The following is a 25,331-nucleotide window of genomic DNA, read 5'->3' on the forward strand; positions in this document are numbered from 1 at the left end:
AAGCAGAAACATAACCCTCCCAGACCCCACACAATACTACAAAGCTACAATAATCAAAATGGTATAGTACTGGCACAAAAACAGACATTTGGATCAATGAAACCGAAGAAAGAGCCCAGAAATAAACACACACCCCTATGGTCAATTAATCTTTAACAAAGGAGGCAAGAATATAGGGGAAAAGACAGTCTCCTCATCAAGCGGTGCTGGGAAAGTTGGAGAGCTGCAACGTAAATCAATGATGTTAGAACACACCCTCACACCATATACAAAAATAAACTCAAGGAGTTCTCATGGTGGCTCAGCAGTAATGAACCGTGAGGATGTGAGTTCAATCCCTGGCTCTGCTCAGTGGGTTAAGGATCTGGCATCGTCATGAACTGTGGTATAGATTACAGACAGAGCTCAGATCTGATGTTGCTATGACTGCGGTGTGGGCTGGCAGCTGTAGCTCCAATTGATCCCTAGCCTGGGAACTTCCATATGCCACAGGTGCAGCCCTAAAAAGACCAAAAAGCAAACAAACAAACAAAGCAAAAATAAATTCAAAATGTCATAAAGACTTAAACATAAGATATGATACCATAAAACTCCCGGAAAAGATCATAGGCAAACATTTTCTGACATAAATTGTACCAATTTTTTTCTTAGGTTAGTCTCCCAAGGCAATAAAAATAAAAATAAAAACAAAAACAAAAATAAACAAAAGGGAGCTAATCAAACTCACAAGGTTTTGTACAGCAAAGGAAACATAAATAAAATGAAAAGATAACCCACATAATGGGAGAAAATATGCGCAAATGATTCAATCACTGAGAGATTAATTTCCAAAATATACAAATAGTTCATGATTCAACAACAAAACAATCCAATCAACTCAATCAAGAAAATGTGCAGAAGACCTAAATAGACCTTTCTCCAAAGAAGAAATACAGACGACCAATAGGCACATGAAAAAATGCCCAACATCATTAATTATTAGAGAAATGCAAATCAAAACTACAATAAGGTACCACCTCACACTGGTCAGAATGACCATCTTCAAAAAGTCAACAAATAAAAAATGCTGGAGAGGATGTGGAGAAAAGGGAACCCCCCTACACTGTTGATGGAAAGGTAAATTGGTGTAGCCACTGTGGAAAACTGTATGGAGATTCCTCAGAAAACTAAAAATAGAATTACAATATGATCTAGCAACCCCACTCTAGGGCATATATCCACACAAAAGTATAATTCAAAAGGATACATGTACCCCAATGTTCACTGCAGCATTATTCACAATAGCCAAGACAAGATAACCACCTAAATGTCCATCAGCAGATGAATGGATTAAAAAAATGTGGTATATACGTACAATGGGATACTATTCAGCCACTAAAAAGAATGAAATAATGTCATTTGCAGCAACATGAATGCAACTAGAGATTATCATACTATGTGAAGTAAGTCAGAAAGAGAAAGACAAACACCATATGATATTGCTTATACATGGAGTCTAAAATATGAGACAAATGAACCTATCTAGAAACAAAAACAGACTAACAGACAAGAGAAACAAACTTGTGGTTGCTAAGGGGGAGAAAGTTGGGGGAGAGATTGAGTGGGAGGTTGGGATTAGCAAATGTATGCTATTGTATATAGAATGGATAAACAAGGCCCTACTGTATAGCCCAGGGAACTAAATTAATATCCTATGATAAAGCATAATGGAAAAGATTATTTTAAAAAAGAATGTGTGTGTGTATAACTGAATCACTCTGCTGTATAGCAGAAATTAACACATTGTAAATCAGCTATACTTCAATAAAAAGAATGTGAGGAGGTCCCATCTTGGCACAGCGGAAACGAATCCGACTAGGAACCATGAAGTTTCGGGTTTGGTCCTGGCCTCATCCAGTGGGATAAAGATCTGGCAATTGCCTTGAGCTGTGGTGTAGGTTGCAGATGCAGCTTGGATCCCGAGTTGCTATGTCTGTGATGTCTGTGGCGTAGGCCACAGCTGTAGCTCTGATTGGACCCCTAGCCTGGGAACTGCAGGGACGACCCTAAAAAGCCAAAAAAAGAAGAATGTGAGATTTCATTTTAATTTAATTTATTTTTGTCTTTTATATTTTTATGGCTGCACCTGAGGCACATGGAGGATCCCAGGCTAGGGGATGAATCGGAGCTACAGCTGCCGGCCTACCCCACAGCCACAACGTGGGATTCAAGCCCCATATGCGATCTTCACCACAGCTAACAGCAACTCCAGATCCCTAACCCACTGAGGGAGGCCAGGGACTGAACCCGAGTCCTCATGGATACTACTGAGGTTCATTAACTGCTGAGCCACTATGGGAACTCCCAGAATGTGAGATTTTAATTCATCTTTTTCAATAATTGATAGAACACATACGTGTGCTTACACACACGCACGTGCACACACACACACACCTGCCCAGTAAAAATACAGAAAACTCTGAACGACACTATCAACCACTATAACTCTGTAGGCTTGGAGATGTCGCACTAAGATCCTCCTTCAAGGAAGGACTTAATGCAGTGTGGTCAGTCAACTGCCACTCCACTCCAGGACACATCTTTTGCTTCAAATTCATCTAAAGATTCAATCTCAAACAAAATCCCGGAAGGTTTTTTTTGGTAGAAAGATACACTGATTTTTAAATTTATATGGACAGGAGTTCCCGTCGAGGCTCAGTGGTTAACGAGTCCAACTAGGAACCATGAGGTTGCGGGTTCCATCCCTGACCTCGCTCAGTGGGTTAAGGATCCGACATTGCTGTGAGCTGTGGTGTAGGTTGCAGACGCGGCTCGGATCCTTAGTTGCTGTGGCTGTGGTGTAGGCTGGCAGCTACATCTCTGATTAGACCCCTAGCCTGGGAATCTCCATATGCCAAGGGAGCAGCCCTAGAAAAGGCAGAAAGACCAAAAAAAAAAAAAAAATGTATATAGAAATATAAAGGACCTAGGCAACCAAAACAATTTTGAAAAGGAAGAATAAAGTGAAAGGAGTTAAACTACTGAAATTACAGACTTACTATAAGCCCTAGTAAAAAGCACTGGTATTGACATAAGGGCAGAAGAATACATCAGTGAGACAGAATGAAGTCCAGAACAAGATCCATACATATTTGGCCAAATAATTTTGACAAAGATACCAAAAAGAAAGCATAATCTTTTTAACAATAATTCCAATACAATGAGATAGCTATATTTTTAAAAAATGAATCTCTATTTACCTGCTTCATACCAAACATTAACTGGAAATGGATCATAGAAACTGTTATAAAAGCTAAAACTATAAATATTCAAGAAGAAAACATAGGAGTAATCATAACCACAAAGAAATAGGCAAAGATTTCTCAGGATACAAAAGCACAAACCATAAAACAAAAAAAAGGATGAACTGGATATCATCAAAATTAAAATCTGCTCTTCCAAAGATACTGTAAAAATAATGAAAGGCAAACTATATTATGGGAGAAAATGTTCTCATCACAAAAATCTGACCATGGCCCTGGATCCAGAATGTAAACAGAACTCTTACAATAAGTAGAAAATAAATAACCCAAATTAAAATGGACAAAAGACTTGAATAGACAGTTCACCAAAAAAGATAAATGAAAGGCTAAGAGGCAAATGGAAAGTTGTTCAGAATTAGTCATTAAAGAAATACAAATTAAAGCCACAACGTGATACCATTATATACCTATTAGAATAGCCAAAATCTTAAAAAATTGATGCTACCAAGTGTTCAAGAGGATTTAGAGCAAACAGAACTCTCAACTTCGCTAATGGAAATGTAAGGTGGCACAACCACCTTATCAGCCATCTATCTCATTTTTATAAATCTGCATTAGCAAAAGGATCTTAATGTGTGGGAGTTCCTGTCGTGGCTCAGCAGTTAAGTAACCTGACTAGGATCCATGAGGATGCCGGTTCAATCCCTGGCCTCCATCAGCGGGTTGGGAAACCCGCGTTGCTGTGAGCTGTGGTGTAGGTCACAGACGAGGCTCAGATGCTGCATTGCTGTGGCTGTGGCGTAGGCTGGCAGCTGTAGCTCTGCTTCCACCCCTAGCCTGGGAACCTCCATATGCCGCAGATGCGGTTCTAAAAAGCAAAAAACAAAAACAAAAAATAAACAAAAACAACAATAACAAAAAACACAAAGAATCTTAATGTGAAATAATATTACAAGCATTTTAGAGGTGGAGGTTGCTTTAGAAATCATCTAGTACAATCTCTTTATTTTAAAATAAAATAGTGAACAGAGACATTAGATGACTTGTTCAAGGTCTTAAAACTACTAACTGGAAATAACAGAAAATTAAATATCAGGCTCCCCGGATCCCATTATATGCTACTTTAGAATTCCAAAAGACTTCCTGGAGGCCTTTATCTCTGTATGGAAGAAGAACAAGTTGCCAGCAATCTACATTTGGCACAGACCTCTGATTCTCCTGGAAAATGTCAAACAAGGAACTCAAATCTGTTCAAGAAAGTCTTTTGTTTATTCTGTGCAACTAAGACCATAATATACATGTTATATCAGCAAAACACTCCGATTTCATTTCTAATAAAAATTTAAAGGTGAGATTCTAATCCAGGATACACATTTCTACAATCTTGCTTTTCCATTTCCAAGTTTATATAACATCAGCATAAACATTGACTGTGATAATACAGTTCTTAGTATTCTTAGTTTCTCACAATGTTTGTTTGTTTGTTTCAGTCTGTGAGATAATTTTATGTGTACATATATATTGGTCTCTGCCCCTGGCTCCTGACACAGGGCTCCTGAAACCCTTGTGATTTTCTGGGTGATAGAAATGCCTTTTGTTCTAAGAGGCAATTTGGGTGGGCTTCTAGATGGCTCCTGGATGAGAGCTGCTCACCAAAAAGAATAAGCCAAGATTAGAAGCTTGAAATTTTCAGTCCCATCCTCCGAGCTTTCCCACTCTCCACTCTCCTGAGAAAGGAGAACGCCTGAAAATGGAGTTAATGATCCATCGTACCAACAAGATGAAGCCTCCATAAAAATCCCACTAGGGAGTTCCCGTCGTGGCACAGTGGTTAACGAATCCGACTAGGAACCATGAAGTTGAGGGTTCAGTCCCTGCCCTTGCTCAGTGGGTTAATGATCCGGCATTGCCGTGAGCTGTGGTGCAGGTTGCAGATGCGGCTCGGATCCCACGTTGCTGTGGCTCTGGCGTAGGCTGGTGGCTACGGCTCCGATTCGACCCCTAGCCTGGGAATCTCCATATGCCGTGGAAGCGGCCCTAGAAAAGGCAAAAAGACAAAAAAAAAAATCCCACTAGTACGAGGTTCAGAGGGTTTCCAGGATGGTGAACGCTTCTACACAGGGAAGGGGAGGCACCCCAACTCTCCCCAACTCCATGGGGACCCTCCCAGACCTGGCCACGTATATCTCTTCATCTGGCTGCTCATCTGTATTCTTTATCTTAGCCTTTAATAAATTGGCAAATATAAATGTTTCCCTGAGTTCTGTGAGCCACTCTAGCAATTTCATCAAACCTAAGGAGAAGGTGGTGGGAGCCTCTGACGTGTAGCCAAGTCAGACAGAAGTTGTGGGTAAACTGGGGACCTGCTACCTGTGACTGGCATCTGAAGTAGGGTGGGAGCAGCCTTTAGGATTAGCCTGTGGGATCTGACACTATCTCCAGAGATATAGTGTCAGAATTGAGTACACTGCAGGATATCCAGCTGGTATTGCAGAAAACTGATGTGAGGGGGAAAAAAACCCCACATAAATGTGATGACCAGAAGTGTCAGAAGTATTCTGTATGAGAAGCAGAAGAAACACAGAAGGAAAGAACTGGGCTGTTTCTCTAATATGAAGTCAAAAAGTCAAGTACGTGCAAAACAATTCTTTGCAATAGATTATCTGTAAAGAATGACAATTAAATTTACAATTCTAGATCAGGGCAGAAAAAAACTCAAAATAAAAAACATCAAGGAGTTTCTGTTGTGGTGCAGCGGAAACAAATCCGACTAGGAACCATGAGGTTGTAGGTTCAATCCCTGGCCTCGCTCAGTAGGTTAAGGATCCGGCATTGCTGTGAGCTGTGGTGTAGGCCGGCGGCTACAGCTCTGATTAGACCCGTAGCCTGGGAACCTCCATATGCCATTGGTGTGGCCCTAAAAAGAACAAAAGACCACACACACACACACACACACACACAAAATCAAAATACTAGTATTTCTAAGACATACAAATATTTAGCTTGATTTTGGAGTACAATACAGGTAAAAGTAAGTACTTTCACTTAATACAAACCCTAAATGTACAGCAAATACATAAACTCAAAATAGACCAAAACAAAGATTATGTTCCACCTCTATAATTTATAAGATTAACATTGTTTCTTCATTTTATTTTATTTATTTATTTTTTGTCATGTGGAAGTTGCCGGGCCAGGGATTGAACCTGAGCCACGGCAGTGACGATGCCAATCCTTAACCACTAGGCCACCAGGGGACTCCTGTTTTTTTCATTTTATTTCTATTTATTTATTTATTTTTAGGGCCACTCCCTTGGCATATGGAGGTTCCCAGACTAGAGATTAAATTGGAACTACAGCTGCCGGCCTACACCACAGCTACAGCAACGCAGGATCTAAGCTCTATCTGTTACCTACACCACAGCTAAGGGCAATGCAGGATCCTTAACCCACTGAGCGAGGCCAGGTATTGAGCCCACATCCTCATGGATACTAGTTGGATTAGTTTCTGCTGCACCACAAAGGGAACCCCTGTTTCGTCATGTTAAAATCTACAATATTTTCCCGTTATAATTGTAAACCATCTTTAAACAATTTCATGTTAAAGATTTAATTTCAGTCCCTCCTACATTTTTTATCTCTTACTGCCTAATTCCCTTTCTTTTATCCTTTCAGGTATTGCCAGTTCTCTGGTTTCCAGATTATTCTGTTTCATGAAAATTTCCTAACCAAGAAACTGATATACCAATAGTCAGCAAAAAAACTGTATAAGTTCTTTCACAAATGGGGCCTCATTCAGTTTACTGTCAAAAACCTCATGAACCAGTCAACAAATTATTGCCGCTGTTCCTTGAAAGACCCTGATTACCAAGCTTCCTTAACCCATTTGGACTTGAGTGAGGCGCTAACATTTACAGCAGTGTCAAAATAGTCAGGATGCTTAGATGCTCCACTTTCACCTTAACTTAAAAGACCTAGAAAATGTACTCTTTTGATCACTAGAGTGAGTGGCATCATTTCATTCTGATGGCTTTGCTTTGTTTTGGTTTTTGTTTTTCTAAAGTATTTATCACTTTAAAAACAAGTATATTCTTAGTGAGGAAAATGTAGAAATTTAAATTTATATTAATAAGTAAAATTTTGAACCGTATCACACCACTCGAAGACATCTACTGACATTTTGGTATAGATTCTGTCAATTTTTCTTATTTTAGAAATAAGTTGGTTGGAAATCCTTAAACCCCAGGACCTTAGCAGCAAAGGTAAAATAAAGTAACTAGACCACTTCATATTCCCACTAAAAGGATTTTCAACTACTTTTAGGGATTTTTAGTTATGTAGGAAATGAAGTCTTATAATCACAAAGTTCTAACTTCTCCACAAAAATAATAGATATTTTTTGAGGAAAAAAAAGGATTTTAAGAATACAACAAAATACCAAGAATATAACAAACACCCCTGACCCCACCACCTAGAACTAAAAAATGTCAATCTTGTCACATATGCTAACCTTTCCTTTTTTATTTTTTTTCAAGTTTTTTTTGCTTTTAGGGCTGCACCTGCGGCATATGGAAATTCCTAGGCTACGGATCAAATTGGAGCTGCAGCTGCCAGCCTACGCCACAGCCACAGCAAGAGTGGATCTGAGCCACTTCTTTGACCTACACCATAGCTCATGGCAATGCTGGATCCTTAACCCACTGAGCGGGGCCAGGGATTGAACCCACATCCTCATGAATACTAGTGGGATTTGTTATCGCTGAGCCACAATAGACTCCTTTCCTTTCCTTTTTTAAAGGAATAAAACATTATAGCTAAAGTCAAAGTCCCCTTTAAGCCACAACTCTAAGTCCTATTCCTTTTCCCCTTCTCTGTTATGCATTTGGAGTATGTATTTCAGTCCACTTTAAAAATTTATATAATTCTATAGATATACCTATAGCCATAAATATTTTAATATACATACATGGCATCAAACTGTACACATTATTCAGCATCTTCCTTACTTTATTCAGCATTGTTTTGCCATTTATGTTGATATACAGACCTAGTTCATTGCTTTTAATAACTTTATAATGTTCCATCAAATAAGCAAATATTTTATTTACCCATCCTTCTTTTCCATTTTTTGGCTGTGTCCACAGCATACAAAAGTTCCTAGGCCAGGGGTTGAACCTAAGTCACAGTAGTGACAACACTGGATCCTAAACTGTTAGACCACCAGCGAACTCCTCTTCTTTTCCTTTTAAAGATTAAATTAAAATTCTTTCAACAGGTAGCTACTAAATATTATATATGCTACAAATACTTTAAGCTATTTCCCTAAGATTTAATATTTTATATGATTTCTTTGGTCTCTTCCAGTTCTAACACACACATTTTATTAATTTTCATTTTTCCACCTAAAAGTGTTATTTCAGCATTCCTCGTGGCCTAGCAGTTAAGGATCAGCTTGGGTACTGCTGTTGCAAGGGTTCAACCCCTGGCTTGGGAACCTCCTCATGCCAAGGGCACAGCCGAAAATAAATAAAGTGCTGCCTCAATTTTTTTTTCTTTTTACAGCCACATTTGTGGCATAAATAAGTTCCTGGGCCAGGGGTTGAATTGGAGCAGCAGCTGAGGCCTACACCACAGCCATGGCAACTGTCTCCATTTTTAAGTTATAAATTTTGTGTATATATAGCGCAATATATTACATATATGTAGCAATATATTATATATATAACCACTAATTACTGTAAAATTATTAGTGCCGTTATAGAATAATAATAATTGCAATCTTTGTGTATGTGTGTGTATACTATAATCACACTTATTTGGTATAGCGATCATACTGCTAGTACTCCTACCTTTTTCTTTTTTTTTTTCTTTCTTTTTACAGCCACACCTGTGGCATAACGAAGTTCCTGTGCTAGGGATCGAATCTGAACTGCACCTGCCAGCCTACACCACAGCCCACAGCAACACTAGATCCAATCCGCATCTGTGACCTACACTGCAGCTTGCTGCAACCCTGGATCCTTAACCTGTTGAGTGAGGCCAGGGATCAAACATGCATCCTCAGAGACACTATGTCAGGTTCTTAATCTGCTGAGCCACAACAGGAACTCTTGCTAATACTTCTAAAAGTCCTTTGCACAGCAGTATTTCAGGATTTGGTTAGTCACTAAAATAGATATTGCACTTGTTTTCCAATCACTATTTTTTCTCTGAATTGTTATATAAATTTGATATTTACTAAGTTGAGTTTCACTACTTTTAAATTCCTTCTCACTTCTCAAAAGAAAAATATACAACAAAATTTCATCTAATAAGTTCCACTCATTTGGATTTGATAAATTTGGATGATGACTTGGTTAGAATTGTGGTCAACAAATATTGTTAAGCTTATTGAGTTCAAAAAAATTCTCGGAGTTCCCATCGTGGCGCAGTGGTTAATGAATCCGACTAGGAACCATGAGGTGGCGGGTTCGGTCCCTGCCCTTGCTCAGTGGGTTAACGATCCGGCGTTGCCGTGAGCTGTGGTGTAGGTTGCAGACACGGCTTGGATCCCACATTGCTGTGGCTCTGGTGTAGGCCGGTGGCTACAGCTCCGATTGGACCCCTAGCCTGGGAACCTCCATATGCCGTGGGAGCGGCCCAAGAAATAGCAAAAAAAAAAGACAAAAAAAAATTCTTAATAATTATTTAATAGTCTTAAGGGGGAAAAAAGGTTTTTCAAACATATGGAATGTAAGATTTAGGGATATTTGATACGCTATTTATATATCATTCACTTTCACTGAAGTACCTCCCAAAGACCCTTGCCTTTCAGGATGCTTTGTCACCCAGTTCTGAGTTACTCTACAGGCTTTAAAGTTCCAAAAATACACACTGCATAAGTATATGTATCATTAATACACAGTAATGCTACCATTTCCACCCTTAGATTAATCAAGGTTAACAAAAAATTAGTGGTGTATACCATCATTATTGCTCTAGATATGCATTAACTAAGTCCTGAAATATTCAAAACACTATTTACTAATAATTTCTATTTATCTTTTCAAACAGAGGTACGTGTAGGTAAATCTGAAAATCAGTCTGGCTACAGAGTTATTTCCAATTGCTTACTAATGTACATGTAGAATCTTTAGGCCTGTGTATGAAGCCCTTTATTCTACTGAGGCAATAACACCTATATTTTGCTGTTATATCTCCAGCCACTAAAAGTCCCACAAAACTGGTTAGTAATGTTTTAAAAACTGTATTAACATTTATATAGATTTTTAAAGACTAAGTACCTAAGAAATTATTTATTTATTTATTTATTTATTTATTTATTTATTTATTTATTGTCTTTTTGTCTTTTCTAGGGCCGCACCTGCAGCATATGGAGGTTCCCAGGCTAGGGGTCTAATCGGAGCTGTGGTTGCTGGCCTACACTACAACCACAGCAATGCGGGATCGGAGCCGAGTCTGCAACCTACACCACAGCTCATGGCAACGCTGGATCCTTAACCCACTGAGCAAGGCCAGGGATCGAATTCGCAACCTTATGGTTCCTAGTCTGATCCGTTAACCACTGCAGCACGATGGGAACTCCCCAACTTCAGATATTTAGAGTGAGCTATATTTACATTTTCTAAACACTAGTTCAGACATATACTCCCTAAGTAGAATACTATAATCTATTACAAGTTAACGACATAAAAGAGTACATATGAAAACACACGTTATAAAGTGCTATGCAAATATAAATTCACATTATACACTAGTCAGAAACAGCTACTGGTATAAAAACAAATCTTTTTAAGGTTTTTTCCAAGTAAACAAACAGAAAAAATACATACAGAAAGGCTGACCCCAGTCGCAGTTTTTTGTCCATCATCTTCCATGATACCAAAACTTTCAAGCTGCAACCTATAACTGTATGCTCAATAATGACAAATAAAATCCATCAAAACTGGCTTTACTTCTGACACTGACACTTAGAGACTGTCTTTCCAAACTATCTGAGGAGTAGATACAGTCTTCCCATTAGAGCAGCAACGTTATCAAGTCCCTTAATAATCCCGTGGAAAATTCAAAAATCCTATTTTTTATAAAGTGAAAGAAATATTAGTTAATGGTACTTTACACTGTTGATACAATCGATTTTGTTTCTATGAGAGAAATAACCTCCACTAAATTAGTGAACTTAAAAGTTCACTTATAAGTGCTTAAGAAAGCAAAATCCTGCTCAATAACACTTAACAACTCACTCTTTATATTCTACAGTTCCTATTTACATTCTAAGTTAAACAGCTTTTCATTGTCTCCCTTTCCTTTTCTTCCCCAAGGTGTCAGGTATCTGTTTACATAAGAAAATACCACCTGTATGTAGGTTAAGAGTACTGTCAATTTTTAACTTGCTCTTTTACAGACTGCAGAATTTCCACTTCTACAATTCAGATAAAATCAACAGTACTCAAATATTTCTCCAACTTAACAAATATAAAACCTATTTGCCTTTTAATTTTTAGATTAAAAATCGTTCAGTGTTACTGTACTCTTTACATAATGTCAATGATCATGGAAACATACTGACCTGATAAATACAGCTCTAAGAGTTCCTTCTCATGTCAGGTGCCAAAAGCGGAAATGTACCCTTTCTCACCCCTCCATTGCCTCTCCCCTGTGCAGGTCTGCTCTATCGCTTTCTCTACTGCCGTTTCCCACCTCTAACAGCTGAAGACTGAAGTTAAAGGTATTCTACACAGAACAAAAACTAGTGTAAAATCGAGTCGGGATCTATAGGGTAGCAAAACTTGCCACCCCCAAATATCTCTTTGGCATATGGATTATTTCAAGCTGGAAACAGTGAGGGCCCTAAAGACTTTTACCTTTCCCCTGACCTTAAAAAAAAAAAATTAGATAGAGAGCCTGTTCCAAGACTATCACCAGAGATATCTACGAAGAATATGGGCTATGTGTGGTGGAGGGAAACTCGAGGTGCTGCCTAGAGGTCAGAGTCCGTTCTGTGTCCCATTGTCCTCTGAATGGCCCAGCAAACATTTATCTACCCAATTTTTGCTTTTCCATCTCCAAGTCAATTGCTTTCCTCCCCTTTGAAGTCTCAAACCACTAACCCCAACATCCTCTTTTGTCTTCAGTTGAAGATGGAATTTAAGGTGAGGGTTTCAGGCATTTTAGTGAGTTACTCAGTTTTCCTGGGTCTCTCACATACACGTTATTAAACTTTTGTGTGGCTTTCCTCCTGTCAGTTGGTCTCATGTCAATTTAATTCTTAGGCCACCCAAAAGAACAAGGGAAAGGGGAAGATCGAGGAAAAATTCCTTCTCCGTGATAGGTCCAAAGGCACTAACCATTAGCAAAGGTTGAATACTCAGGAGATTGGGGGCAGAAGTAGAAAATAAAGATATCACACAATTTACCGATATTTAAATGTGAACTTAATATGGTCAAGCACCGTGATGTGATGAGCACGAGATATACAATGATTTTTTTTTTTTGTCTTTTCTTGAGCCGCTCCCGCGGCATATGGAGGTTCCCAAGCTAGGGGTCTAATCGGAGCTGTAGCCACCGGCCTACACCAGAGCCACAGCAACTCGGGATCTAAGCCGCATCTGCGACCCACACCACAGCTCACGGCAACGCCGGATCCTTAACCCACTGAGCAAGGCCAGGGATCGAACCCACAACCTCATGGTTCCTAGTTGGATTTGTTAACCACTGCGCCACGACGGAAACTCCTGGATACACAATGATTAATAAAAAAAATATAACTTGTTTCTCCATGAAGCTTACCCTCTAGTATGGAAGACACATATTGTTTAAATAATTTAAGTAATGGTATAAGGATGTAAACTGCTACAACATAATGTGTAATAGGAAAATGTCATTGGGAAATTATGATCCTTCTATTATCACTGTATCAACTTGGTTAAACACATTTCCCCAAATCCCCTTCTCTATATGGTGCCAGGTGAGAATTGCTACACACAAAATCTGCACAAGATGTGGAAGGCAGATGTGAAGCAAGAGCCACTGCTCTCAGAAGATTCGCAGGGTTGAATGCAGTGAAAAAGAAACAAAGGTGCTGGCAGGTTCTAGTTATCCTCTCTTCCCTGCTCTAGATCAACTCTTCCAAACTGCTGACCCTACTGAGCAACAGGTCCTAATCCCTAAAACTCGTAAATGTTACCTTATTTGGAAAAGAGAATCTTGCAGATGAAATTAAACTAAGGATCATGAGACAGAAAAATTATTCTGGACTAGCTAAGTGAGCCCTAAGTGCCAACACAAGTGACCTTGTAAAAGACAGAAGAGAAAAACACAGATACTCAAGAGGAGAAGGCAATGTCAAGATAGAGCAGAAAGCAATTTGAAGATGCTGGCCTTGAACATTGGGGTGACACAAGCCACAAACCATGGAATGTTGGCAGCCAACAGGAGCCAGAAGGAAAAAAGAATGGATTCTCCCCTGGAGCTTACAGGGGGAGCACAGTCCTGCTGACACTTGATATCAATCAGTCCAGTGACATGGAGTTTGGGTTCCTGGTCTCCAGAATGTGGAAGAATACATTTCTCTTATTTAAGCAACCAAATCTGTGGTAATATGTTACAGCAGCCCCAGGAAATCAATACAAGCATCTAAGTCTATACTGAAAAAATATAATTGTTCTCCAGTCCATGTCTAGTCAAGAAGAAAGTAATATGTGTGGGAAGAAGACTGTTAAAATTAAGTGTTCAGTACTCAAAAGAATAATGTTATCAGGAACACTGGGTAATACCGAAAAGTGCATAGAATAGTTCCTTGCACATACTATGTGTTCAATAAGTATATTTTTAAAAACTGGAATTCCCTGGTGGCCTTGTGGTTAAGGATCCAGTGTTGTCACTGTGTGGCTTAGGTCACTGCCATGGCATGGGTTTGATTCCTGGCCTGGGAACTTACACATGCTGTGGGCACGGACAAAATAAATAAGTAAATGCCAGACTCAGTAACAAATCAAGGATACCAAATAAATGAGATCTTAGTCTAGTGATCATCCATCATGGAAAATCTGAAGCCCATCCACTTGGCTCACAAAACTAAATGATTAATAATAACATTGCTAGGAGTTCCCGTCAGGGCTCAGCAGAAACGAAACTGACTAGCATCCATGAGGACGCAGGTTTGATCCCCGGACTCACTCAGAGGGTTAAGGATCCGGCATTGCTGTGAGCTGTGGTGTAGGTTGCAGGCGCAGCTCAGATTCCATGTTGCTGTGGCTGTGGTGAAGGCCATTGGCTACAGCTCCAATTTGAACCCTAGCCTAGGAGACTCCTTATGCTGCAAGTGTAGCCCTAAAAAGATGATAATAATAATAATATTATTATTATTATTATTTCTATAGGGACGGTAAGGACTTGATCAACATTACAAAGTAATTCTTCTCCTACAGCTCATTTTAGAAAACAAATTTCTTTGCTATTTTAAAGGATATAAAAGGCAAAAGAAAGTTCAGGTTATCAGTATCTTTATTAGTCTTTGTTTTTATAACCTATTAATAACAGATAATGAGAGAAAGGTTATAAGCTAGAAAACAATTCCCAACTTAAGTTTTCTGTCTATATCCAACTATTCTCAAATTGACTCCTTTAAATATAACTTACTGCCTAATTTCAGTAATTCTCACGCATCAAATATGTCATCTGAAATATCTCTACCTATATGCAGAAAGTCAAACAATTATTCTCCATTACATAGTATTACTTCTCAAGTACCAACATTAATTAAAACGTTCTAGCATTTTCAAACATTTTTTAATTTTTTATTTTTTTTGCTTTTTAGGCCGCATATGGAGGTTCCCAGGTTAGAGGTCCAATTGGAGCTATAGCTGCCAGCCTACACTACAGCCACAGCAACACAGGATCCAAGCCGCGTCTGCAACCTACCCCACAGCTCACAGCTCCTTAACCCACCGATTGAGGCCAGGGATCGAACCAGCATCCTCATGGTTCCTAGTCAGATTTGTTTCCGCTGCGCCATGACAGGAACTCCTCAAACAATTTTAAATGTGTTTAAGTATTAAAATAAACTAGGGTAATCAAATATAATGTTTAGCTATTTATTTAATTCAGCCTAGAGATAAACCTTTAAAGCAAAGGGTCTTAAAATATTTTTCTTTTCACCCTTCGCTAATGATAAAAATTTTAGAACACTGTGTTTAGAAGTGAAAATAACTGAATTTAATAAAACATGTAAGTCAAGCTGTTCTTATTTTATTTTTTAGCCTTTTAGGGCCACAACCCCTGGAACCCCTAGGTTCCCAGGTTAGGGGTTGAATCAGAGCTACAGCTGCCAGCCTACACCACAGCCACAGCAACACCAGATCCCAGCTGCATCTGTGACCTACACCACAGCTCACGGCAACGCCAGATCCTTAACCCACTGAGCAAGGCCAGAGATCAAACTTGCATCCTCATGGATGCTAGTAAGATTGTTTCCGCTGAGCCAGGATGGGAACTCCTGTAAGTTGAGCTATTATCCATGGCTTTATGGTTTGACAAACAGCCAAAGATTTAAAAATTTTTAAAAATCCTAGCTGTTAATTATGCTTAGGTAATTAATTACCATACTCCCCTAAGGACAAAATTCCAGTGTTAAAATTCAAATGCTTCGGAGTGTTTGTTTGCTTGTTTATTTTTAACCAACATCCTTCCTACACCTGACAATACAACCACTCCCAGGTAAACATATCATCTTACAAGTGTATATATATTCCGCACTTACAAACAACACAGAAGATGAATACATTTTGTTTTGTTGCTTCCAAATGTTTCATTTCAATTTTTTTTGTCTTTTTTTTTTTTTTTTTTTTTTTTGCTATTTCTTTGGGCCGCTCCCACGGCATATGGAGGTTCCCAGGCTAGGGGTCGAATCGGAGCTGTAGCCACCGGCCTACGCCAGAGCCACAGCAACACGGGATCCGAGCCGCGTCTGCAACCTACACCACAGCTCACGGCAACGCCGGATCGTTAACCCACTGGGCAAGGGCAAGGACTGAACCCGCAACCCCATGGTTCCTAGACGGATTCTTTAACCACTGCGCCACGACGGGAACTCCCTCAATTTTTTTTTTAGTTGAAGTATAGCTGATTTATAATGCTGTGTTAGTTTCTGGTGTACAGCAAAATGATTCAGTTATACATATATATATTCATTTTCATATTCTTTTTCATTATAAGTCATTACAAGATATTGAATTCTATGCAGTAGGACCTTGTTGTTTATCTGTTTTATATTTAGTGGTTTGTATCTGCTAATCCCAAATCCCTAATTTGTACCTCCCCCTCCCTTTCCCCTTGGTGACCATGAGCTTGTTTTCTATGTCTGTGAGTCTGTTTCTGTCTGTGAATATATTTTAACTTTGCTTGTTCAATATTTACTATTTAAGTCTCATGTTCTGCCTCCAAACTGATGGGAAGAGCCTTCAGTTTGGAGGCTCTACACGATCCAAATCTAAATTATCCTCCATGCAGCAGATACCCTAATAAAATGTGGATCTGATCACATGCTTTCCTTATGTGTAAAGTTTGATTCCCTAACAAATAGAAGATACTGTAAAACATTTCCTCATAATCTGGCCCCAACCACATGTCCTGCCATAAAACAGTACTGATCTCAAACACTTTTTCTTCGTGTACTCTTTGAACAAATATCCCTCTTTTAAAAAAACTCCTCCCTTTTCTTTACCCGCGGAACCTCTTTACATCTCACAGACCTCAAGATACAAGATGTCTCAGTGAAATTTTCCTAAGTCTGACAGACTGAAACCTTCCCTCTATTCCCATGCCATCTTGTAGATATCTTTCATAATACTATTCACAGATTTCAGCAAACTAGTTTGTTGATATATATGCATCTCCTTTTTTTATTCATCACTGTATTTCCTACATCTCCTTACCAGTGCCTGTCACATATTAGGCATTTACTTTATGTTGGATTTTATAAAAGAATAAATAAGCTCCACAATATATAAATTCGCCGAAGAATGATCTTGTGAATTCGATCTCTCTGTATAATACATAAAAGACAGGTGCACACTGAAACTAGTTCTCATTAAATGTTTTCTAATAATTTCAACTTCACTAGAGAAGTTAATGAAATCACATTTACTGAGCACTTACAACCTGTCAGACATTGTGCTAAGTGTTTTATAGGCATCACCTCATTTAAACCCCATTAAATCTATACAAGAAGGGTCGTTCATTTAACAGATTTAAAAACCAGAGTTCGGAGGTTTTTTTTTTTTTGTCTTTTCGCCTTTTCTAGGGCTCCTACCGCGGCATATGCAGGTTCCCAGGCTAGGGGTCGAATCAAAGCTATTAAGTCTATAACTTGATTTGCATAACATGCCAGAGCTCAGATACAAAGTAAAGTTTCTTGGAGTTCTGTTGTGGCTCAGGTGAAATGAATCTGATTAGTATCCATGAGGACGCAGGTTCCATCCCTGGCCTCGTTCAGTGGGTTAAGGATCCGGCGTTGCTGTGAGCTGTAGTATAACTTGCAGATGTGTCTTGGATCCTGTTTTGCTGTGGCTGTGGCGTAGGCTGGCAGCTACACCTCCGATTCAACCCCTCGCCTTGGAACTTCCACATGCTGCCAATGCAGCCATAAAAAGAAAAAAAGGAATGAATAAAATAAAATAAACTCTCATTTATATACCATTCTCAAATTTACATAGCAAAAGACATAACAAAAATCATTAAAATATATATAACTGTAGCACTTCATTCTTTATTAAAGAAGACAATTAACATGAATATACTTAGGATACTTTTACTTTTTAAAGGGTTGAAATCTAACATTAAGCTACCAATTCATTCTGATCTGAACTTTAATAATAAATTCATACACACATTATTAATGACCAGTGTGATGATGTTCAAGCTACTTCAGTTACCCAGACAGGTCTACAATTTGCTCTTAAGTTTTTTGCAATCTCTCTCGCTCTCTCTCTCTCTCTCTCTCTCTCACACACACACACATACACACACAAAGATTATCAAAGAGAAACTTCACTCTCTAAAACTTTTAGGAACGGGAAAGAAACTTGAAAGTTATACTTCATAGCTACCAAAGGAAAGACTGGGCTTTAAGGGAGAGATCCATGCAAACTATTGCTCATGGAATGAATTTATAATGAGATCCTGCTGTGTGCACTGAGAACTATGTCTAGATACTTACAACATAGCACAACAATGGGAGAAAAAATTATGTATACATGTATGTGTAACTGGGTCCCCATGCTGTACAGTGGGGGAAAAAAAAGTGTGTTGGGGGAAATAACAATAAAAAATAAATTAAAAAAATAAAAATAAATGAATTACTAGAAAAATGAAATGTTAAGAAACATGCAAAGTAAGGCCCAGTGTTTACTATTCTTATTTGATTCAAAAGACATAAAATTAGGTGATCAAATTGCAAAAAAAAAAAAAAAGAGGTCCTTTCAGTTGATTCTAATATCTATTCAGTCATTCATTCAACATATTGATTTCTTACCGAGTGAAAGACACATTGGAAGATACAAATTATATCTATTTCAAATATAACTGAGGCAGCCCAAAGAATGTATGTAAGACCTAGGGCCAGTTATTTGATTTGTCTGAACTTTGATATTCTCATTTATAAAAAGGGGTCACAGGACGCAGAATCTGCTATCCCCAAAATATGCCACTTTGGCATATTGATTATTTTGAGCTGTAGGTATTCAAATGCAGGGAGGCCTTCTCTGAAGTTCCCTTATCTGCTTAAAGATACATCCTCTAAAGGAACTCAACTGTCATAAATCCCTCCCCAGAGGAAATTCATCAACCAAGGAGGATTAACTATTAATCACAGGAGAGGAGACTAGAGAGAGGAAGGTAAAATTTCACACTGTCCCTTCCTTTACAAATTCAGATTAGCAAGAGAGAGCATTTGTAAAAATCAGTTCTCTGAATCGTGACACCTATGAACTGGTTTTGGTGTACCCACTGGTTATTGATCCTCGCCTTCTCAGCGACAGCTATTATTTTCCTGTTTGTCTTGTGTCCTGAGAATCTGACTTGGCTTTCTGCTGCCCAGGCATCAGGTTATTGATTCTTGGGTGTGCCAGCAGCTCAACTGTCAGGTTGGGGGCTGCAAGAATATGGCCAGAGGGAAACGTGCCCTGCACCTCATGTGCAAGCTAGCATGCTACTGACTGTTGCCAGCTTGGGAGGTGGGATATTATCATCCTAAAATTTGAGTATCACAGAATTAACCAAATTTCCTTGTCAACTGCATTAGAATAAACTCTTATTAAATCTTTACCCACGGCCATTTTTAAGTCTCCTGTCATTTAACAATAGTTATTGTTTATTCTGACAAGTACTCTAGCATACAGATTTCAAATAACTTTAAGATCATACCATTGAACAAGGTAATAATTTCTAGAACCCTAATGGAAAAAAATAAATGGATTCAGGAAACTACTAAACTCTAGATCAAGCAAAACAAGAGTTACATGGAATTGAGAAAATGATGAGAACGGTTTTAATTTTTATGAGTTTTTGTTAGAAACAATGCTGGTTTTTTAACATTTTAAACAGATTTAAGGAAACCTTTTCTCTTAAGCTTTCTATAACTTGAAGCAATTTGGTAAAGCATACCTTTGTAAACAGAATTAAAACATTGGGGTTACTGTGGTGGTGCAGTATAAATGAAACCAACTAGTATCCATGAGGATGCAGGTTCCATCCCTGGCCTCACTCAGAGGGTTGGGGATTTGGCATTGCTGTGAGCCATGGTGTAGTTTGCAGACATGGCTTGGACCCCTGGTTGCTGTGGCTGTGGTATAGGCTGGCAGCTGTAGCTCCAATTCAACCATAGCCTGGGAACTTCCAAATGCCACACATGTAGTCCTAAATAAAAATTTATTTTTTTCTGCCAGAATTTAGAAACTCATAGTGTATAGTCTTAATTTCATGGCAATACAGTTATTTGCATAAGTTCAATAGGAATTTGCTCTCTTTGTAATAGGATACAACTTGGCTATATTGCCAAAGTTTGACTGGAATATCATATTTGAGAAGGATATGCATAATATCAGCTTTAATGAACTAAGATTGACTTTATTGAGCCAATGAGGCCCCTTCCAAAAACAAAAAAACAAACAAACAAAAAACCTGGCATTTTGCTTTCAGAGTTCCCAGCCAAATCAGGTGAGTAAGGAAGGTCATTTCCTGGTAGGCCAAGAACCTCAGGATTTCTTGGGGACCTCAAGAAGAGAAAAGAGAGGAATTCACTCAAATCTATGAGCACTGCAGGAGAAATCTGATGGCAAGAACTTGGCTTGGCTTCCTAGGCTTGAGAGGCTTTTAAAAGTCTGAGATTCCCTCTAAAAAGTTCCAGTAAAGCAGATTTTAAAAGTCTATATGGTCAGTTACTATGCTTGCTGTACTTATGTAAATAATCAAGCCAAGTTTAATGAGACTAGACTTATATTGCAAACCAATTAGTTCTACCGTGATTATCTTTGGTAGAAATAGAGATGACTACAGAGGAAAAAGTTATGTTTTAGCAGCACATTTTTGTGGCTATCAAATTCTACTGTCTTTGAGGTTGTGTTATCTACTTGTAAACCACACTGGATCCTGAAATTCTTCTAGTTTTCTCCAATATCTAGCTATGACTCCCCAAACTAATATTTACAATTTTCTCTCACTTTTCTGACTTGGAATCACAAAAAACAAAAACTGCTCTTTTTCCAAAGCCCTTCAAGCTGAAGCTAGACAACTTGATATAAACTTCAGAGACTCACCAGCGCTCCTGGAGACAAAGATAACTTTTTTTTCTTTCAGTTTAATTGAGCTGTAATTGACAAATAGCACTATATATAAAGTTTCTGTCATGCATACAGCATAGCGATCTGACTTACAGACATCATGAAATAATTATCACATTAAGTTTAGTAAACATAAATACAAAATTAAAGAAATCATATATTTTTTTTCCTTGTTATGAGAACTCAGGATTTATTCTTAACAACTTTGAAATAAAATGTGTAGCAGTAGGAATTATATTTATCATGCTGTACATTACATTCCTAGTACTTATTTACCTTGTAACTGCAAGTTTTTGCCTTTCAACTACCTTCATCTGACTCTACCCGGCTCCACCCCCATCACCCTTTGGTAACCACAAATCTGCTGTCTTTTACTAAGTTTGTTTTTGAAGTATAATTGGCTTACAACACTATGTTAGTTCCTGGTATATTACATAGTGATTTGCTATTTCTATACATTTCCAAATGATCACCATGATAAGTCTAGATACCATCTGTCACCAAAGATAGTATGTAATTTTTGACTATGTTCCCTATATTATACATTTCCTACTTGTGACTCATTTATTTTGTAACTGAAACATTGTATCTTTTAATTTCCTTCAGGTATTTCTCTCCTTCTTCCATCTTGCTCTCCTCTGGCAACCATCTAGTTTTTTGTTTTTGTTTTGTTTTTTGGTTGCCCTGAGACATATGGAGTTCCCAGGCCAGGGATCAGATCCGAGCCACAGATGTGGCAATGCTGGATCTTTAATCCACTGTGGCAACCATCTGTTTCTGAATCTATGACTCTTATGACTCTGTTTCTATTTGGAAGGATAACTCTTGTGTTGTAATATAACTTTATTTCATTTTTATTAATAATCTTTTATTTGAAAGTGCTTTTCTATTCTGTTTTAGTACTTTATTTGATCCTAGTAATAAATCTTTGAGGTAGTATATAGATAACTTTCTCAAAAAACCATAGTAAAATGCAAATTTAATGAGTATTACAAAATCTATAAAATCCAGCACACAAGAGAACAAGAATGTTTAGGATTAATAGCAGACATTAGAAAAACTTCATAAAAAGGAATTAGCAATTTCCACTTAGAAAAGAAGTCCTGGGAATATTGTACAGCATGGTAATGCTATACTGTATATTTGAAAGTTGCTGAGAGTAAATCTTTTTTTTCTTTTTTTGAGAGAGTAAATCTTAAAACTTGTTATCATAAGGAAAAAAAATTTGTATTTACGTGTGGTGATGGATGTTAACTACACTTGTAATAATTTTGCAATATATGCTAATGTCAAATCATTATGTTGTACATCAGGGACTAGCAAAGTTATATGTCAATTATATCTCATTAAAAAACTTTTTAGGAGTTCCCATCATGGTTCAGTTAATGAATCCGACTAGGAACCATGAGGTTGTGGTTCAATCCCTGGCCTTGCTCAGTGGGATAAGGATCCGACATTGCCGTGAGCTGTGGTGTAGGTCACAGACGCGGCTCGGATCCCGAGTTGTTGTGGCTCTGGCGTAGGCTGGTGGCTACAGCTCCGATTGGACCCCTAGCCTGGGAACCTCCATATGCCACGGGAGCGGCCCAGAAAAGGCAAAAAGACAAAAAAAAAAAAGAATTTTTAAAGAAAGAGGTGGCATTAAAGAATAAAGAGATTTTCTACAAAGGTGGCAAGGAAGGCCTTCCTTGTGGGAAGAAAGCATCTAAGCAAAGATCAAGGGAGGTAGGCATAAATATGTTAAGAAATTACATTTCAAACAACTACTATGGTTTAGTTAAAAAACAGAACCTATGGGATAAAGCAATTAAAAAAAAAAAAGAATGAGTAATTCTCTTCTGGTGCAGCAGATTAAAGACCCCACGTTTTCACTGCAGGTGGCTGGGGGTTGCTGCTGTGTGTGGATTGGAGCCCTGGCCCAGGAGCTTCCGCATGCCCCAGGTAAAGCCAAAAAAACACAAAAAACAAACAAACAAAACACACACACACACAAATAAACTGTATTTTGATCTCATTGGAGCCATGGAAAGCTACAAATTTTGAAGAGCTTTGGATGCTACATACTAATTACTTTACATAATTTTAGGGAACTATATCTAGTCACTTGTGATGGAACATGATGGAGGATCATGTGAGAAAAAGAATATATATATATGTGTATGACTGGGTCACTTTGCTGTACAGTAGAAATACATAGAATACTGTAAATCGACATTATATAATGGAAAAAATTAAAATCATGTAAAAATAAAAAATACGATCTTCACATAAAAAAATTAAATAATTTTAAATTTACTCTGGAGCCAGTGGAGTCGCTGAGTATTTCTGAGGAAAAGTAATCAAAGAATATATAAGACCTCTGGCTTTAAAAACCCGTATGGAGAGGACTTACTGGAAGGATAACAGGCTGAAGGCAGCAAGCCCAGCCACTGCTATAGTGCAAGTAAGAAGAGGAAAGAAAAGCAACCTTTATCACAGAGGTAGTGGGAATGAAAACGGGAAGAAGCAAATTGAGGTACCGAAGAAACCAATACTTGTGAGGAAAGTTATGGCGACAAATCTATGTTTAGAAACCACGCCCTTAAAAGAAACAATCTAAGTTTACCAGTGAAAATGAGTAAGAGCACCGAGAAAGTGTACCAAATTTCATCTTTAACAACCAAAGCTGAATGGTAATCAGAGACAAAAAACCCTGGTTCCATTTTCAAATACTGCCTGTAGGAGTTCCCCTCTTGGCTCAGCGGTAAGGAATCCATGAGGATGCGGGTTTGATCCCTGGCCTCCCTCGGTGGGTTGAAGATCCTGCCTTGCCATGAGCTGTGGTGTAGGTCACAGACTCCGTGCAGATCCCAAGTTGCTGTGGCTGTGGCGTAGGCCAGCAGCTGCAGCTCCAATTCAACTCCTAGCCTGGGAACTTCCACATGCCGCAGGTGCAGCCCTAAAAAGACCAAAAGACCAAAAAACCAAACCAAGCAAAAAATGCATGTAATAAAACATAACAAAAGATTCAGTATTCTACCACAAGTAACAAAAGGTAAATGTTTTACGAAGCAAGGCCCGGTGCTACATTTAACACCATTATTCTTTAATTCACTCGACCCAGCTTTCCCGGCGTTTAGTTGGTTTAAATAAATGTTAATTAAAATCGTCCCTTCCTAAACACTCAGAGCACACACACACCTGTTCCGAGAGGCATCCCACTGGCCTCAGACAAGCCCTTACCTGCTTACTAGCCTTACCAAGGACAGCCCTTCCATTTCTTGAAGTCCCTGCGGCTTCTTCAACCCAGGGTCCCGTCTGGTGGTCGGTACCTGCCACAGGGCCACACACCGAGCGGGAGCGCCAGGGCCGTTTGCTGACGGAATGGGCGCCCGCCGGGCCCTCTGGCCCCTCGGCTCCCCACGCCCCAGGCGCCAAGGCACACACGGCCGTTTTCATTCGCTTGACACACCCCTTTCCCCAGGCCCTTTTTCCTCCTCCACCCAGCACATTCCTCACGTCGTCCCTGGGACCTACAACGTGTCACTTCATCCACTCCCACCCCTACTTCAGGAGTCCTTCAGCTCTTCGACACCGTCCCCTTCAGGCAGACGGGCTTCACATCAGTCCCGCGCCCGCAGCCTCCTCCTCCGGGAGCTGCCCCGGCCAGAGCTTCAGGCACCGGCCTCCCCGCGCCCGCCGCCGCCCAGCAGCGCGCCAGGCTCACCTCCCGCGCGGCTCCGCCGGCTGCGCGCAAGTGGGGGCAGCGGCTCAGCTCCGCGGGGCGCCCCAGGCTGCCGCGCACGCCGGGTCCGCCGCGACCCCTGATGCGCAGCGCCGTCCGCTCCCGCCGCCGCCGCCGCCGCCGCCGGCCCGGTGCGGCCCAGGCGTTTCCGGGTTCCCGCGGTCCCGTCCCCCAAATGCTCCGGCTTCCGCCTCGGCCCGGACGAACGCCGTTCCCGGCTCCGCTCTGGCGGCCCCCGCTCGGCACTCGGCCGCTCCATCCCGAAGGCGAGGCACCTGGGCGGCTCCGCGGGCGACCCCCCTGATGCCCACTTCGCCGTCACGTCCCTTCCCGGGCACTGCCTCCTGCTAGATGGGCCCTGAGGGGACCAGGCGAACGGAGTGACTCCCGCCGCGGGCCTGTGCCGGGCTGCGGAGTGGCGAAGGGTGCCCGGCTGGGAAAGTCAAAGTCCGCTGGGGCAAAGGACCCTGAGAGGGAGTGGAGAGGAGGATCTGGAAAGCAAGCCTGCTTCTAAAAATGATTGTCACT

General features: G+C 39.7%; 1 protein-coding gene across 5 annotated transcripts in view; it reads right to left on the bottom strand.

Annotated features, from left to right (window-relative positions):
* Positions 1 to 24,959, bottom strand: part of SLC35A3 (solute carrier family 35 member A3) — a 46,573-nt gene extending 21,614 nt beyond the window's left edge. Inside the window, exon 1 of one of the 5 annotated variants that reach the window (XM_047785213.1) lies at positions 24,786 to 24,959. Coding sequence is in view for 4 of the 5 variants with exons in the window: in XM_047785209.1 (XP_047641165.1) it covers positions 24,302 to 24,517 (216 nt within the window). In the remaining variant the exon portion in view is untranslated. Of the gene's footprint in view, positions 1 to 11,074; positions 11,298 to 24,301; positions 24,733 to 24,785 lie in introns of those variants that run through there. The other 4 variants (XM_047785209.1, XM_047785212.1, XM_047785210.1 and 1 more) reach the window with 4 other exon arrangements.
* Between the last annotated feature and the right edge of the window lie 372 nt (positions 24,960 to 25,331).

This window comes from Phacochoerus africanus, chromosome 6, assembly GCF_016906955.1.
Source record: "Phacochoerus africanus isolate WHEZ1 chromosome 6, ROS_Pafr_v1, whole genome shotgun sequence".
NCBI classification, from domain to species: domain Eukaryota; kingdom Metazoa; phylum Chordata; class Mammalia; order Artiodactyla; family Suidae; genus Phacochoerus; species Phacochoerus africanus.